General features: G+C 30.2%; 4 protein-coding genes across 4 annotated transcripts; 2 read left to right on the top strand and 2 right to left on the bottom strand.

The window, feature by feature from the left end:
- The first annotated feature begins 286 nt into the window (after window positions 1–286).
- Window positions 287–5,578, top strand: LOC129905119 (putative inorganic phosphate cotransporter). Its single transcript, XM_055980508.1, has 4 exons — window positions 287–476; window positions 548–1,221; window positions 2,643–3,170; window positions 5,234–5,578. Exons 1-4 carry the CDS (start codon window positions 398–400, stop codon window positions 5,432–5,434), a joined length of 1,482 nt encoding a protein of 493 aa, XP_055836483.1. The 5' UTR covers window positions 287–397; the 3' UTR covers window positions 5,435–5,578.
- On the bottom strand, window positions 5,540–9,733 carry LOC129905120 (uncharacterized). The gene is made up of 4 exons (XM_055980509.1): window positions 9,525–9,733; window positions 9,325–9,457; window positions 9,119–9,267; window positions 5,540–5,940 (listed from the first exon to the last, which is right to left on the bottom strand). Exons 1-4 carry the CDS (start codon window positions 9,638–9,640, stop codon window positions 5,568–5,570), a joined length of 771 nt encoding a protein of 256 aa, XP_055836484.1. The 5' UTR covers window positions 9,641–9,733; the 3' UTR covers window positions 5,540–5,567.
- Window positions 9,734–12,151: 2,418 nt separating this feature from the next.
- Window positions 12,152–13,091, bottom strand: LOC129905121 (transmembrane protein 18). The gene is made up of 4 exons (XM_055980510.1): window positions 12,889–13,091; window positions 12,712–12,829; window positions 12,498–12,646; window positions 12,152–12,429 (listed from the first exon to the last, which is right to left on the bottom strand). Exons 1-4 carry the CDS (start codon window positions 12,949–12,951, stop codon window positions 12,322–12,324), a joined length of 438 nt encoding a protein of 145 aa, XP_055836485.1. The 5' UTR covers window positions 12,952–13,091; the 3' UTR covers window positions 12,152–12,321.
- Window positions 13,092–14,200: 1,109 nt separating this feature from the next.
- LOC129921473 (S-methyl-5'-thioadenosine phosphorylase) lies at window positions 14,201–15,378 on the top strand. The gene is made up of 3 exons (XM_056003313.1): window positions 14,201–14,336; window positions 14,392–14,644; window positions 14,697–15,378. Exons 1-3 carry the CDS (start codon window positions 14,319–14,321, stop codon window positions 15,257–15,259), a joined length of 834 nt encoding a protein of 277 aa, XP_055859288.1. The 5' UTR covers window positions 14,201–14,318; the 3' UTR covers window positions 15,260–15,378.
- The last annotated feature ends 2,250 nt before the right edge of the window (window positions 15,379–17,628 follow it).

Raw genomic sequence — 17,628 nt, 5'->3', positions numbered from 1 at the left:
TAAAAACGTGCTAAAAGATATGAAGTTAAAACTAGCTCGCGTCAAGAGATTTTCAAAAAAAAAAAATCAAACAAGCAAAATAAAAAAAAAATAAAACTTAAACTAGAACAAAAGGCTTATCGATTGGCATTTTCTGAAACAATTTTTATTGCTTTGCTGGCTTTCTGTTGGCTATTGCACTTTATTATAGCGTCAAGAATGTAAAGAAAACAATGTAGTTTACCTCGTGTTCAATAATACAGTCAGATTTTTTCTAATTTTTCAATTAATAAAAAAAAACTTTAATTAATGCATTTGGGTTGATAAGATTTTTGCATTCTATTAATACTATAATAATTTCTATTTCTAATATTTTGAGCCTATTTTGAATGTGACTGTCATCAAGAATAGTTCAATCATGTCTTCTAATAACGAACGTTTAGGAGAGAATTTGTATCTTTTATCAAAAATTCGTGTTCCTACACCTTCGCACACAAGTACCTTTAATTTTGAAAATATTTTCAAATATTTCAATTTATTTTAATTTTTTTATTATTTATATTTTCAGCAAGTGGACTAGGATACCGTCATTTTCAGGCATTCCTAATGTTTGCCGGAATGGTCTTCAGCTATTTCTTGCGAGTAAATATCTCAGCTGCAATAGTTCCAATGACTCAGCCACCAAAATATCGAGCAACCGCATATTACGATTGGGACAATGGTACGCGATCTTTGATTTTAAGCAGTTTCTTTTGGGGCTATGTAGCTGCACAATTTCCATCTGGAATATTAGCCAAGCGTTATGGACCAAAAATTGTTCTTTCTATGTCAACAATTTTCTGCTGCATTGTAACAGTGTTTACACCATGGGCAGCCAAAATTGGCGGTTGGCAATTTATTATCGCTTTAAGAATTCTAGCCGGATTGACACAAGGTGCTGTTTATCCTTGTATGCATACTTTATTGGCTAAATGGGCTCCATGTACGGAAAGAGGAGTTTTATCATCAGTGGTGTATTCGGGAGCACAATTGGGATCAGCTACTATTTTATTAACCAGTGGATTTATAATCGATTCGAGTTGGGGTTGGCCTGGAGTATTTTACATTTCGGGGGCATTGTGTTTAATATGGGCTGTGGCATTCCAATTATTTGGAGCTGATTCACCGGAAGTGTGCAAAAATATATCGAAGGAAGAAAAGGAATACATTCAAGCTTTAACAGGAGGTCAAGCTAATACTCAGGTTAGTTGAAAAAAACCTTCATAAATTTTGTCATTCTTTTAATTTTTTTGAAATAATTAAGCAATAAATTCAAAGCAATGATTAGTGGAGTAACTAAAGCTCAAAAAACGGAATTATTAGGGAACCCGACCGAACACCTCCGATTTTGATGATCTTTTTCTAAAATCATCAGTAATTAAAAATACTTAAACCTTCCTAGGTTAAAAATTGCCGCTATTGCCGTATTGATAATTTAAATTTAATTGAAGATTTTTGGGAGCAAAAAATTTTTCTTTAATTTCATAAATTAATTAATGCTAAAAGATTGTCTAGAAAATTTAGGGGAAACAAAATATAGGGGAGTGAGGGATGAAAAATAAAAAGTATTTCATTTTAATAGATTTTTTTGAAAAAAAAATTTACTTATTTTTTTTTCAAAGTTCAACATTTAAATATAAAGTAATTTTTTCTTCATTCAAAAGCCCTTATTATTGAAGTGTACATAGCGAAAGTTTGAAGATCTTATTTGTCAAAGTCTAAGAGATTTCGAAACAAAAATTTAGTTTTTATTAAAAAAATCCAATGAAATTGAAGTAATTTTTAATTTTTGTTTCAAAACTATAAAAAAAATAAATAAATTACCTTTTCCTCTTCCGAATTTAACTAATAATATTTATGGCCAAAAAAATTTTTAAAATAAATTCATAATTTATTACGGAAAAATTTGAAAAAAAGTAATTTTAAATTTTTTTAATAACATTTTTTCAAAATCTGAGTTTGCGAACCGTTTATTCAAAAACTCTTCATTAAATATAGTGGATTTAAATTGTACAGAAAGAAATGAGCTTCTGGCTTTTTAAAAATGTCTTTTTCAATATTGTAAGTTTTGCCGTTGTGTTCAAAAATTTTTTTGTGTTTGAAGTCAGTTTGTGAGAAAATTGCATCTATCGCTTAAACGATGGAAGATTGTCCCTTACTCCCATATATTTGTTTACCTTAAATTACCCAGAGAATCTTTTGGTATCATTTAATTCAGAAATTTATGGTTAAAAAATTGGGGTTGTAAAAAAATACAATAGAGTATCATCGGCAATTTTTAACCTTTAGAAGTTAAAGTATTTTTAATTACCGACGTTTGAAAAAAAAATCATTGAAATCGGAGCTGTTCGGCCGGGTTCCCTTATAATTTACTTTAGTTACTCCACTAGATGTTCAGCTTTAAAACGATAGGGTAGGTTCGTGGGGTAAAAAAGCTTGACTCACAATTTGTTCAAATGTGGGCCGCATTGATAAGATTAACAACGACTGCATCATACTGCATAAAAATAAACACCATAATAATTTATAATCGGTCATCACCGCTCATTTATACACCTTCATTTTATTTATTGTTTATTTATATTGCTAAAAATAATAAACCTTTTTTACTTATATTTTTCCAGGCAATGACTATTCCATGGATGTCAATGTTTACTTCGCTACCATTCTTTGCTCTGATAGCAGCTCATTGTGGATTTACATTTGGATTCTATACTTTACTAACCGAAATTCCAACTTATCTCAATCATGTTCTTAAGATGGATGTTAAATCAAACGCAATATTCTCAGCTTTACCATACTTGGCTATGTGGATGTTAAGTTTGATCGTTAGTCCAATCTCAGATGCTTTGATTAATAGAAAATATCTAAGTGTAACAGCTTCAAGAAAAATGTTCAATACAATTGGACAATGGGTACCAATGGTTTGTTTGATTGCTTTGGGTTATATGACAAGTGAAAATAAGCCAATAGCAATAACTTTGTTAACAATTGGTGTTGGCTTGAATTCAGCTTCAATTGTTGGATATATGGTTAATCATATGGATTTGTCACCGAATTTTGCTGGTACGATGATGGGAATTAGTAATGGATTGTCGAATATATTGTCTATATGTGGACCACTTGTGGTGGGAGCTGTTGTTGATGATGAGGTGAGTGAATTTTGTAAAAATATTTTGTTAAAAAAAAGGAATCCGGGCCTGTAGTAGGTTAATCATTATCAAATTATAAGTCTATATTTGGGGTTAATTCAACTAAAACCCAACTAGTTCATGATTTTGCCTCAAGAGGGGGCCTTATTTGAAAATGTTACAAACCTATAACCAGCGAATAAGCAATTCGTTTCCAATGATACTTGATTTGTCACATTATGGTAAATAGTTTAGAAGTTATGGGGAAATTTATACACCCCCATACAAATTTTCATACATATAGGTACAATATACATACACCTGTTAAATACATAACTCTCGTTTTTGCTATACTGTCAGGCGAGTTAAAAGAGAACGCATAAGTTATTTAAATACTTTAATGATTCATAAACAATCAGGCCTATCGTGAATTTCACGTAAAATATTTCCCCCCGGAATCTTAAAAACTTTTGTGAGTTTCACCCGAAAGGAGTTTACATTCTCAGCTAAAGTAGTTTCTTGTTCGCCACCAAAATTTAAATGAGAACGAGAGATGTCGAATACTTGGCATATTACCTGCAAAAATTTCAAAAAACGGGCAGTTTTTCGGACGTGAACATCTTTTCGCCCGGAACTCACAATAGCGGAAAAGTGAAAGTCAATTTTTTTAGTGATATCTTGTTCACGTGAAACTCACGATAGGGCTGAATAATTCAACACAAAGGTGGGATGTATCAATTTGAAAAATGCTCCACCTTCAAAAACCCTTGCTTTCAAAAAGCACCTGGTTTATAAATACTCAAGTTTGATAATATAATTTATATAAGTAAGACCATTTTTCAAAGTTGGTCGAAAACTCATTTTTGAAGGTACAGGGCATTTTTGAAGCTAAAGCGTTTTTAAAAGTAGTTAAATTTGTTGATGAAATGGGATATTTTTCGCCAGCCAGATAAGATAATCTACACATTTTACCACCGCTTTATCAGTAACAACGGATGCCCAATCTTAAATTCAACTCTGTATAATTTCAACAAAAAAGTAGATTCCGAAATTCTGTCTGTTTATTTTGAAAGTTTGAAATTATGGATTATGAGAAATTCCCTAGAGGGGAAATTAAGATTCATTTTGAGACCCAAACTAACGTTTTAAAAAACAATTTTTTCTCAAGAATCAAGATAATTCTAGAGAGCTTTCTTTTAAATTTTGTATGTCTACTGTCGTTCTTTTGAAATAGAAATACTATTTTTTTTTTTTTTTTGAACAGTTTTGAACAGTGGCAAACAACTTAACCGATTTCAAAGAAAAAAAAACACATTTCAAAAATCAATTTTTTTATGATTTTTTTAATGGCAATCAATTAACCAGTTAAAAAAGCGCTTTAACAATTTTTAAGAGTTTGTTTTTTTTTTAATTTCGCTGTTATAGCCAAGTATACCGTATCGATCATAATATTTTAACTCTCATACCAAATACTCTTCAAAGTTTGACAAGTACATTTTTTAACTGTAACAATTTAGCGCTCAGAAAAAAGTGAAGAAGTAAAAGCTTTAATTTAGCGCGATCTGGGTACAAAGAATTTAAAGGAATACTTTTGAGTACATTAAAGCTTTGGAGAAGTCAAAACTATTCTTTTTTGTTTTCAAATTTTGTTTCATCAATTACTAACTTATTTTAAATATATGCCACTCTAAAGCTACTTTTTCTACAAAATTTAATTAAATAATGTATGTAGTCAGAAAATGTCTTCTGCGGTAACCCTATTTTATTTTGCTAATTTGGGCCATATCTTTGCGAAAAAAATTGCAAAAAAACTTTATTATAGAGCTCAATGAATAACTAGTAAAAACATTATATCTTTATTAATTTATAAGACCATCCAAAAAAAAATAAAGCTCTTTATTTTTATATTCAAGGCCTTGATTTATGTCCTGGCCATAAACCACGACTTTTCACCAGCGTCATTTTTTTTTTATGAGATGCTCTCTAATTTAATTTAAACTTTGTATAGCTCCTACTATTACTAAATTGTATCATTTAAATAATCATGACTAAGTTTTTTATCTATTTTTTTATTTTATTTACAGAGTAATCCAGATGAATGGCGTATTGTCTTTTATATCACTGGAGTGGTTTATCTTATCTGTAATTCTTTGTTTTTGATCTTTGGCTCAGGAGTTATTCAGAAATGGAATGAACCAACAGCAGAATGGTGCAGTCGAAACACATTAAATTCGAATGTGTCACTAGATAATAAACTACCATCAGTTCCAGGAAAGCCATATTAATAATATAATATAGATAAGTTAATTAATTATTTAGCATTACCATGATCTCTATAAGAATTTTAAATTATTTAATATTTTTTTATACGAAAAACAAATAAAACAATATTTTACTAAGAAAACAAACAAAACTATATCAATTGTATTTCTTGTCTAGAATTCTTTGATTTTCTAATTTATAATTTATTTTTCTTGATATTGTTTGTGATTCATACACAAACCAAATGGAGGCAATCCAGCTTATTACGATTGTCGCATATAGAATTGTTTGATAGGATTTTGCATCTCCAATGGGTATTTTAGCAATCAGAGGCGCTTTCAAGCGTGTTGTCTTTTTTAATAGTTTCCAATCACAGTCATCTGGGGCGGAGTATTGTGGAAGGATGAATTTGTTGCCATAAAGACAGTAATCATTGTTGGGATCTTCAAGTAGTTCATCGTAATTTGAAAGATCATCACCGGGACATCGCATGTACATTTCTGGGGTACTTATTTCTACATTAACGAAACTAGAAAAATAAAACAGAAAAAGTTTAGTTGAAATTTCATCACAAATTAATTTGTGAAAATACGTTACTTAGAACAGTTAAAACTAGAAGAAAAAAATCATGCAACACATTCACACTCACGCAATTTAGATTTAAAAAATGAAAAAAACTTGGTTGATTTGATATTCGCATTACATTTTTGTTTTTCACTTTAAAAAGCCGTCGTTGTTTTGAGATTTGAAATTGACACTGAGTTGTGTTCAAGATTTTCTGGCATCTTTTTTTTTAAGTTATAATTATAAGATTTCTCGTAAGATTTACTGATACATATGTAGTTTATTTACATTGTCGCGGTCTTTCCGATGCTCGAACTTTTGAATTTGAACTTTTTTTTCTATTTCAAATCATGTTGGATATGAGTACTCATCACAGTCTAAAAGAACAAACAATAAAATGCACTAAGACGATGTTGGCTGATCTGAATGACTTGACTTTGTTTGGGGAGTGCCTCTCGTCGATTATAATAATGCTCAATTTCGCTGCAAGTTCCAGGATTCAGAAAACCTGAGAAACCACAGAGATTTCCCTTTTCAAGCTTTGAATTTGAATTTGTTAGGATTATCTTTATGTCGTGGTCCATAGTATAAAATTCATAATCATATATCAAGAATTTTTTTATTGGAGACTCCATCTTTTGAGGGAGATGCTTGGTAAAATTTTGTCTGGCTGTGGATCTTCGTAACTCTCTAAACTTTCTCACTCATTCAAAGACCAAAAATTCACATCCGAACATTACATTTTAAACTAATCCGAAGATAAATCAACGGACTAGAACAACTGCAGCTTGGGAAACCTAGATCATCGGGTGATACAACACAAGACATTAATACAACACAGAAAGATAAAGAGAAAGAACAAAGAATAACAAGCACTAAGTGGCAGAGAGGGGAGACATAGTTGAAAAATGTCTCATGTTATCGCACAGGTGGCTTCAGTTAAGCTGGGGATTTTATAAAAAAATGCTGAGTCGACTCTTGGACTTGAACACACGATGCCGGCTCTGCAGTCAGTTACCTGATTCTCTGTGCCATGGCCACCTGCCACATGGGAACATTCGATTCTTATCATATTGGCTTAAAATTTTGACTTCTGAATTATCTTATTCCAGTCCGCGAAATAATAATCAGTAAGATTTCGTTAAACAGAAACAATAAAATTTGAAAATTTTAACATTTAACTGATTAATTTTATAAAGAAAACAATGGATTTAGAAAACTTCATGTTGAAATTTTTTGCTCGTTCTTTTAAAAAAAGGGAATTTTTTGTGAGACGGTCTGTAAAAAAAATTTGTTTACAAACAAATATGTATGTGAAGTTGCTTGTTCAAAAAGTGAGTAGTATCTAGTATCTTATTGCAATTTGCAATAAGCCGGCTGAATTCTAACTAAGTGGACAATATTTGAGTGTCACTTATCTAGGTATGTTTATATGATAGGAAAGTTGTTTTTATTTTATAAACAAATCACGCGATTGTGATAGTGTTTTATGATTAAAAACTATGCCCTTTCGCTAATAGATCAAAACTCAACATGAATTTTTATTTTTCTGATTAATATCCGACAGGATGTCGATGTCTTATGACTTATACTTTTTAAGTCACATGACCATTTTATGCAAAACAAAAATAATATAGTAGTTAAGAGTTTGAAGTACTTTCAAGTACTGATGTACTTTAGATTTGACAATTTGTAAGATAATGTTGTTTAACTTATTTTGTCCTGTGACCAAATTTCTGATCAGATAATCTTATGGATGATAACAAAGAAAAGATTTTTTTATATTTGTTGTGTCACAGCAAATTTAAAGTTGAACATAAATGCTTTTGTTATATCTCTCTGTTAATATTCACATAAGGGTTTATAATTAGCTCAATATATTGTGTACACCAGAAAAATCACCAAAAGGAACACTGGTTTAAAGTTCGCTAGATCAGGAGTCGATGAGGTCTTTGTGATTGTTGAGGGTAGGTTCGCATTAGTCGTTTCGTTTAGCAAGGATACAAAACTACACTTCTATAAAGTCGTTTCCATGAATTCTGTCATAAATGGCTTTGAAAACACTAAAAAAATTTGTGATTTTTCAAAGATCTGTAGAAATAACATGGCTTTTTGGAATTCAGTTAAGCTTCACTCTAAAAAGAAATCCTTTATCCTTTATCTCCGGTGGCCAGTCCCTTTCGGAAAAATTGTTATAACTAGTGATTTCGTAGGGTTTATTCCAAATTTTTGCTCTTATGCTGTTCTTTTAAATGTTTATTTTAAAGTAACAATATTCTTGTTAGTCAGTATTCTTCGAAAAAATAACTTTTTATTCCGTGATGCAGTCGTGTAAGGTTTTTATATAATTTTTATGACGAATCCTACTGTGGAAAACAGTGTTTTGTGTAAACAATTTCCGAGTTAATGTTTTGAAATGTTGTTTTTCATTTTAAATATATATTATTCTTCAATTTAAATAGGTTTTTAATAGGAAAAAATGAATTTTGTTTATTTTGAGGGGGTCGGATATAGTACACATATTAAAAAAAGCTTTGAAATTTAAGGGTTTCTTGTATTCGGGCCCCCTTTTATTGATAAAAGTTTCAAAAACGGAATAAATAAATAAACTTTGGAATCATCTGAAGTTATTATCTATTAATATTTATGTATAATTGTTTTTAAATTTTTAATTTAAGCTTTACCTAATTAAGTCGGTGGCCAAAAAAGGAAACAAAGGCCGGATATAGGAAAAACGGACTTTTTTTACAAAACTTAAATTAATTATTTTAAGGAACAATAAAATTAACTTTTTTTAATCTTTGCAAAAATAAATAAATAAATTACAATTTACTTCAAGAATTATTCGAAAATGTTAATATTTGATGATTCTGTCGTTTATTTTTTGAGAAAAAATCCTTAAGGGGCGGCTACTAGCGACTCTACCCTATTTGTTTATAAATCGGATAACGTTCATTATCTTGTTAATGATTTGTAAAAAACCTTTGTTTGATGTTCTGTTCGTCATAACCCGAATTAAGAATTTAATAAAAATAACGTGTATTCAGGGTTGAAAGGGAAAGATTTCATTTATTATCTCTTACTTTGTTAGTATATATGTAAAAAGTAATTTAAACTGATTGTAATTAAAGCTTTTCACTTACCTCGTATCGCCAGGTGAATGATATCGAAAATGTATTGGCAATTTTAAATTTTCCGTAATTTTCGGAGCTCCATGAAGTAAAACAGTTAATTCATTTGCTTTTTCTGTTGGAATTTCAACATCAACAAATTTTGGGTAAATAGCATTCAACTGAAATAATAATCCAATAAACAAGATGATTTTCGAACAATACCAAAATCAATTTACCTTTTTGAGTCTCTTCAAATCGTCCAATTGATCTACATTTACATAAACTGCAGCTGGAAGTTTTTGTTCTAAATATAATTCACAATCTTTCCCTGCTAGGGGATAATCAAATTCAATTGTATATTGTAGATCTCTGAAGAAAAAAAAATATGAAAATATTTTGAGAAAAATATAAACAAAACGAATCAATTAAACCTAACCTATGGAAACCGGCATTGTTCATTTCAACCCGAATTATTGGCATCATATCACAGTTAATTTTCGAAAAACATAAAAGAATGTTAAAGATGAATGTTAATACTTTAAAATGCATCATATTTTTAACAATTTTTGTTATATTTTAATAAGTTTTAGAAGAAAAATAAATAAATCTAGTTTCATTTCGAGAATTGAAAAATAAATAAAAAGTGTCAAAAAACAGCTGATCGAAATGACACATGAAGTTTTTGTCAAGAGTTTTATATGGGCAATTTTTTAAGGCTTATTACAATTCTAGTATATGAGCGATTTTTAAAAGCTTATTTCACTTCTAGTACAATACTTATAATTTTGTCTGCCCAGGGGCCCAATTCTGCAAGAGTGAGTTCTTCTGTGTACACGAAAAAATATGTAAATTGCCTTGCGAAAAAGGCAGAGAAAAAGTCACATAACAAACATGCGGAATTCTGCCCCAGCAAACGTGTGAAATACGTAAGAAAGGAAAAAGGATGTATTTCGTTGATGCACATTCAGCAGTACTTTCATGAATTAAAGTACTGCAGAAGTACTTCTTATGCGGAAATTTTTTACTGGTTTGTATTTGTATTCGCAATGGTTTTTTTTTTTTTTTTGTTAATTTGTTTGAGTTTTACGAGTAATATTGATTTGTTGAAATTAGCTTCATTTTATAAAGCTGAAATTTCTTTTTAATTGATCTTTCGATGAAAAGAAGAAGATCTAACATTTAATGAACATGAAAACTTATTTTTTTAAGAAAGAACTGGCACTTAACGATGAATTTATAAATATGAACAAAGAGAAGACTTGCATCGCATACATCACTCTCGTTCTCCCGCTTTTAAGTGAAGAAGGAGAAAAGTAAAATTCAATTTTTTCGGGTGGAATTTTGTTCACGTGAAACCCAAGATAGGGCCGATTAAAAAGTACTTATGACATGGGCGTATTAAGGGGGGAAATCCCTCTGGAATTTTTTATTTTTGCATTATTTTTTTTTGCGTAATAAATTTATTTATCAACCGAAGAAACTATTTTCAGTGGTCTTAGCCTTAAATGAAGCCTCAAAAGTGCCTAGATAGTCCCGAAACCAATGCGCTCCGAACCTACCATAGTACGAAAACGAAAACTTTAAACGCATTTTTTTCGAAACGATTTTTTTTCCGCGCCGTGCAATGTAACTCAAAAACTAATGAAGCTATCGACTTGAAATTTGAAGCAAATTACTCCTTAAATCATTGGTCACAGCATGAACCTAAAAGTTGAATAACTACTACTTCTTTGTAAAAAAAAACATGTTTTTTTCGTTTTTTTGATTTCTAATTTTTATTTTTCATTTAAAAAAAAAAATAAATTTAGGTGCATGCAATGCGTACTAATATTATCTAACGGAAAAAAATTTCCTTTTTGATTTAAGATGATTTCCTGGACCTGTACATTGCACGGCGCAAACTAGAGGCGTCAACTTTGAAAGGCTCCAGAGCCGCCATTTTGTTATTTTTTCATTTCAAAAAAATTTTTTTCAATTCTTAATAATGTCAATAATATCTTGTCTTTTTCCAAATTTCAATAAGTGCTTTCAGTTTTTCATAAAAAAATAGTGAAAAAGGTGTCGTCTGGAGGGATTTCCCCTCTTAAGTACGTTCATGACTTTGAGAGAAATTACAACCTACATACAAAGAAAAAAAAAAGCTGTTAAGCACGAAACATAAATAAAGGCATAATATACCTTTTTGCGATCCCAATTTCAAAATTCAAAAACATATTTGTACAATCAACTAATGTAATTTTGTTTTGAGGTCTCCTTTTGTCCAATATCCATAAATTTCAATAATTTTAAAGAGGTTTATTCTCAAAGGAATGTAAAACAACTTTTCTTAGAAAGCAAGTGTCGTTTTCATGGGAATTGCAAAAGAAAAACAATTTTTTCCAGAAAAACGCTGCAAAAGCCAATGCGATTTTAAAGCTCGTTTTGTGTGTTTTTCAAATTTTACTAAAGGCATTTATATCAATTCATTTTTACAGTAAGAAAAAGGCAAATATATTGCGAGTGAGTTTTTGTTGTTTGTTAAATATTTACTAACTGGGCTTCGGAGTCTCACAGGAAAACGGCTAAAGACTCGTTAGACTTTTAAGGAAGAGTAGAGATAATCGTCTTCATAGAGAATTTCATTCGTATCCTTTTGCCACAAAATATAGAAAAGCAATCACATAATCCGTTCATAATGGCAATTTGATAAGATTTTCCATGATCATGACGATAGATTCTATGAAAGGTTTTTCGTTATTCGTTATAAAAAAAAGTATAACAAAAATGGAAATTACTATCGTCGAATAATTTTAAAATGGTAAAATCAAGGTCTGAGAAATTGATTCGATCTTTGGGAACGACTACCGCAAATGACTAATTTCAATTTTTGCTTGTAAATTTTTAATATTTCAACTTTAAGATTTCTATTTTTGTTCCATTTTGTGCATCTGAAGTCTTTGTATACAATTTAAACAAACCTTTATAGACTATTCGAAAAAATACATTTATTTAGCTTACATTTTTTGTTTTATGTATAAATCTATGGCAAACTTGTAAACTCGAAGTAAACGAATACAAATTAAGTAAAATGGGTAATGCTTTTAAGTATTTATCACAAAAAAAGACAATAATTATAATAACAAAAGCAGACTAAAAATATTATAATTCCCATTAACATACTATCGAATACAAAGAACTATATTAACTCTGCTTATAACTTAAACTCCTTTCGTGTAGAAGGAGTTCCACTATTCCTAATCACTTTTGGAAGAATTCTGTTTTTCGATGCGCCTCGCTCGCTCTTTTAATTGCCGGGTTTTGAGTTTTGTCATCATTTGAGTTGAATTGTACAACCATGCTCCCTATTTTGTTTATACAAAAATTGAAATATTTAAATTGATACTTTTACTATGACGTCATTGTTACTTACAATTAAGAGCATACAATTGAGTAATATAGGAATTGAAAACACCGTCGATATAAAAAGTCCATTGCTATCAAAGTATTGTTGTTTTGAGAAGGAACGCCAGTTTAAGGCAGCATATTCGTTAATACTTTCCGAGAAGTATACAATCGATACTAAAAAATACAACAAAAAAATCTATAAACTCTTTTCCGAATCTTTGAAATTTCCAGAAACTTACACAGCATCAAAAAGAGAAATATTTGAAAGTTTGTATTGTTTCTCGACATTAGAGCTGTTGCTGTAGTTAGAATGTGTAATGACACCAATCCAATTAACCAAGGATCTTTCCAATCGATCTATTGTTTAAAAATGTTATAAATTTTGTATGTTTTTTAGTTAAATCAAAACAACTTACACTCATCAAAAATGACCAATATCCAGTGATTTCATTGATTTCAATTAAATTTGGATCAGTCATCGTATTAAAGAATATGTATTTTTTAGTATTATATTAAAATAGTTTTAGTAAATATTTAGTAATTTTATAAATAATTGGAAAATTTATAAAAATCTGTCGCCGTAAGCAAAATGCAGTATCTTTTTTATTTTTATTTTTTTTTTGTTGAAGTGTTTGACAAGTGATAAGTGTGGATTCTGTAGACTTCACATATGACATGTGGAACTTGTTTTATAAACAGAGAACTGTTCGATTTGTAAATTTATTTGGTCTTCAGCAAGTGGGGTTTTGCAGTCACTAGTTGCAAGCAATTTTTGATGTCCCATTCTCCCAGTACGAGTAACTGCTGAAACACAATGGTGTTGGAGCCGAAATCGTAACTGGAATAGCTGTCAAAGTATTCGATTTACGCAAATGCAAATGTGCGAACTCAGCGCGAAGCAACTGGAATCGGAGCCGCAGCCGGAGTCGGAAAAGTTGACCAACTTTTAAATTTTACTTACGACACAAATATAAAATTTATATTTTTGACGTGAATTGCTTGGTGATTATATATTTTTTAATAGTTTTTCAATAAAAAGTGGATAAATATGTAAAGAAGAAATAAAAGTGAACAAAAAAATATTTTTTGAGAAATTTGATGTGTTTGTAAACTACAAATATACCAAATATCATCAAAAAGCATGGTGTTCCAGCAGTAAAATTTATTTTATAGAGTGACCATTTTAAGGTCTCAAATACATTGGTCACTTTTTACTTGCGATATACATAGTTACTATAGGGCAAGTTTAGGATTCGGATTCGGCCCGTGATATTTTTATTTCCTGCAGGGCAAAAACTACACGTTTGTTTTGACCATTACTGACTGAATACAATATGTATCTGAAGCTTGTAGTACTGTCTAAATTTTATAGAGGGAAAACCCTACAAAAGTTGAGAATTCTTCAACAGCGACACCTACACAGGGGGTTGAGGTCAATGCATATAACTACACCAATGGCCACAGTACACATAATAAGGTAATATATTCCGAACGTTGTCAAAATTTGTTTGTCAAAAATGGGCACCAATCTGTCAGGTCGGCCTTTAATTTTTATATTTCAATCGCAGTAAACAGGAAATTTGTTTTTATGTGTACTGTGACCAATGGCCACTTTTTGCAAAAATGGATAATTTTTAAACTACTATCACACATGCGCTCTATTGAATTTCTAAACAAACAAACCTTATCATCCACAACTGCAAAATTACTATTTTGACAGCTCTGCTTCTGCATTCCTATCATCCACTTCAGATTTCAGAAACAAATGCGGTTTTTGCCGAAGAAAAAAGATACATCTTTTAAAAATTAATTTTTCTTCATAAAAAACACTTTGAATTATTCAAAAATGACTTCAGTATTAAAGGTAAATACTTAATAAATCATAAAACACCATTAAACCAATGAATTCCCTCTTAAAGATCGGAATAATCGGTGGTTCTGGACTTGACGATCCCGATATCATGGAAGACCGCAAAGAAAAAAGTGTAGATACACCTTTCGGTCGTCCATCTGACCTAATCATTGAAGGTAAAATCAAAGGTATACCTTGTGCTCTATTAGCACGACATGGAAGAAATCATTCCATATTACCATCGAATGTTAATTATCGAGCAAATGTTTGGGCACTCAAATCTATTGGATGTACACATTTGATTGTGTCCACTGCCACAGGTAATTCCAAAACAAAACTCTAGAAAGATTTAATACAAAATTCCTTCTCAAGGTTCTCTACAAGAAAAATTCAAACCCGGTGATTTGGTCATTCCAAATGACTTCATCGACAGAACCACAAAACGTTCTCAAACATTCCACGATGGTGGTAAAGACAGTCCAGTGGGCGTATGTCATTTGCCGATGTACCCTGCATTTTCTGAGAGAACTCGAGATGTTCTCATTAGCACAGCTAAAGAACTGGGCTATTCTGTCCACGAAACCGCCACCGTTGTGACCATTGAAGGTCCAAGATTCTCATCTCGAGCTGAGAGTCGCATGTTCCGCCAATGGGGTGGCGATCTCATCAATATGACAACTTGTCCTGAAGTTGTTTTAGCTAAAGAAGCTGGTCTTCTTTATGGAGCTGTGGCAATAGCCACAGACTACGATTGTTGGCGTGAAAGCTGTGAAAGTGTTAATGTTGCCGATGTTTTGAAGACTTTCGGTGAGAATGTTGTTAAAGTTAAGAGCATTTTGGTCCACGCAGTTTCTAACATTGCCAAACAAGATTGGACTGATGATATCCTTAAAGCACAAAAACTTGTGTCTGACAATATTATGGGAGGTCACTAAAGAAAAAAAAACCAAACGCACACAAAATCAAAGAAGACGCATTTTTTTTTAATGAAAAATGAGTTTATATTTTAATTTTTAAGAAATAAATCTTGTTAAATGGGAAAGTTTTAATGAATTTAAGGGCATTTGCGCTGTTGGAATGTTCCTATATACAGAAACTTGTGTCTGACAACATTATGCTAGGCCACTAATGAAAGAGAACCAAACGCAGACAAAATCAAAGGGAGCAGGTCAAAAATCTGTTTTTTTACGAAAATTCTATTTTTGCAAATTCTGCTGTTTTTCTATTCTGGTCTTTCAAAATTGTACAGCAAATGACTTCGTATTCGACTGAACGGAATGTCATTCGTTTGGTTTTAAACTTTGGAACAAATTGTTAACGGGTTCAAAAAGTAAAGAAAATATAAGTATATCTTATCTTAAAAATAATTAAACTGTTTGAAATCACGAAAACATACATTAGGGCATATTATTAAATAAATAAAATTTCAGCACCAACCCCCATTGCAGACCATTGATTAAAGAAAAAAAATAATTTCTCAAATTAGAATTATTATGAAAGTGGACTAAGTCACTCCCAAAAATGGCATCAAATCTAGCCTAAAAATAATTATTATTTAAGGGGTAAAGTTTATTTGAAAGCGAAATCGCAGTAAATAAACTTCTTTATTGCTCCACTAGTGATTTCATAAAAGAAATATAATTAAATCGTTATAAGAAAATTGTTATGTAAGTTTTTCTTCAAACAATGCAAAAAGTGACTTAGTACACTTTCATAATCATGGGCACATATGGAAAAAAAATTAGATTTTAAAACTAAAACGACGTGATTAGGCAAAAAATAATAAAACTCTTAAAATGTATGAAAAAAAAATTTTAAAAATATTCTTGCCAAAAAAAATGAACTTGAACCCACGCCATTTACGCTCCCACATCTTTAGAAGGCAACATTGCTTCTTGAGTCAGGCGCCTTAGACCGCTCGGCTATCCTCACATAGGTGTCGACGAAGTCAAATTTGTCACATAATTATATTTAGCCTTTGCAGTTGTAGATTCAACCAATAATTACGTTCTGTTTGCTAACGTATGCCGTCATCCCAATAGCTGTGCTCGTTTAATGTATCACGTAATTGTCATTCGTACACTTGAGGTTTCGTTGATTTGCGACGATTGCCCCTGGTTTTCAAAATTCTGCCGGCATATATTTGAACAAAAAAATTCTGCCAATTCCGATTTTTTGTTTAATTAATGTAATTCAACATTTTTAGCATTCTCCCAAAGGTTTTTGGTTTAACTGTCGCAAATATTTTTTAAAATGCACAGACTGACTTTCTTTCGATTAACATCCAAGGTTGTAAAAATATCAATTAAAAAAATGCATTTGAAATAAAAAAAAATATTTATTGCAAATAAAAAAATTTGCGTTAAAAAAATATTTATTGCAACCGAAAAATATTTGCATTGAAAAAAAAAATTCATTACAAATGAAAAATATTTGCATTGAAAAAAAAATATTTATTGCAACTTAAAATATTTTAAATTAAAAAATAAATTGCATTGCAAATGAAAAAAATTGCATTGAAAATAAAATTTTTATTGCAAATAAAAACATATTGCATTGAAAAGAAAATTTAAATTTTATTGCAAATACAAAATATTCTGCATTGATAAAAAAAAATAATGCAAAGTGTGTGCATTAAATATTATTTTTTTTTTAATACCTACTCGTCGAATTTTTTACAATTTTGAATATTTGACCATACATTAGGTTCAATGGTAAAATAGTCAAAATTGTAAGAAATTCGAGGTATATTAAAAAAAAAAAATATTTAATGCACACATCTTGAATTGATTTTTTTTTTTCAATGCAGAAAATTTTTATTTGCAATAAATATTTTTTTTTTAATGGAATTTTTTTTTTGTTTGCAATAAATATTTTTTTTTAATTTGTAATGGGTAGCAAATGCATTAATAATAAAATGATTTTTTACAACCCTGTTAACATCTATAAACTTATTATTAGCGATGTTGTATGATATAAAATATCTTTTTTTATTAATTTTTTTTTTTTTGAATATCCATCTTTATTCGATAAATTAATAAATCAATTATTTTTCTAAAACATTTAATATTAAAAACCTTTTCTTAAACGGCCTTATCACGAATTCTATTCGTATCGGAAATTTGCTACGATTCCCCAAAAAACAATCACAGAATCTGTCCGTAAAGGAAAATTTCATAAAAATCATCACTACGATCGGATTTTGTGATTGTTTTTTCGGGAATCGTAGAAAATTTCCTATACGAATGGAATTCGTGATAAGGCCGAATATTTCGAATTTATTGATTCATCAAACAAAAAATGA

This window comes from Episyrphus balteatus, chromosome 1, assembly GCF_945859705.1.
Source record: "Episyrphus balteatus chromosome 1, idEpiBalt1.1, whole genome shotgun sequence".
NCBI lineage: Eukaryota > Metazoa > Arthropoda > Insecta > Diptera > Syrphidae > Episyrphus > Episyrphus balteatus.
The sequence above is the reverse complement of the archived record's forward strand: the minus strand, read 5'-3'. Positions and strand labels throughout refer to the sequence as shown.

Coding starts and splice junctions, on each gene's coding strand:
- LOC129905119 (XM_055980508.1), top strand. CDS start 398: ATGTCTTCTAATAACGAACGTTTAGGAGAGAATTTGTATCTTTTATCA. Junction 477..547: donor TCCTACACCTTCGCACACAA/GTACCTTTAATT, acceptor TTATATTTTCAG/CAAGTGGACTAGGATACCGT. Junction 1,222..2,642: donor GAGGTCAAGCTAATACTCAG/GTTAGTTGAAAA, acceptor ATATTTTTCCAG/GCAATGACTATTCCATGGAT.
- LOC129905120 (XM_055980509.1), bottom strand. CDS start 9,640: ATGATGCATTTTAAAGTATTAACATTCATCTTTAACATTCTTTTATGT. Junction 9,458..9,524: donor AACAATGCCGGTTTCCATAG/GTTAGGTTTAAT, acceptor TTTTTTCTTCAG/AGATCTACAATATACAATTG. Junction 5,941..9,118: donor CATTCACCTGGCGATACGAG/GTAAGTGAAAAG, acceptor TTATTTTTCTAG/TTTCGTTAATGTAGAAATAA.
- LOC129905121 (XM_055980510.1), bottom strand. CDS start 12,951: ATGACTGATCCAAATTTAATTGAAATCAATGAAATCACTGGATATTGG. Junction 12,830..12,888: donor ATTGGTCATTTTTGATGAGT/GTAAGTTGTTTT, acceptor TTTAAACAATAG/ATCGATTGGAAAGATCCTTG. Junction 12,647..12,711: donor ATTTCTCTTTTTGATGCTGT/GTAAGTTTCTGG, acceptor TGTATTTTTTAG/TATCGATTGTATACTTCTCG.
- LOC129921473 (XM_056003313.1), top strand. Junction 14,645..14,696: donor GATTGTGTCCACTGCCACAG/GTAATTCCAAAA, acceptor TTCCTTCTCAAG/GTTCTCTACAAGAAAAATTC.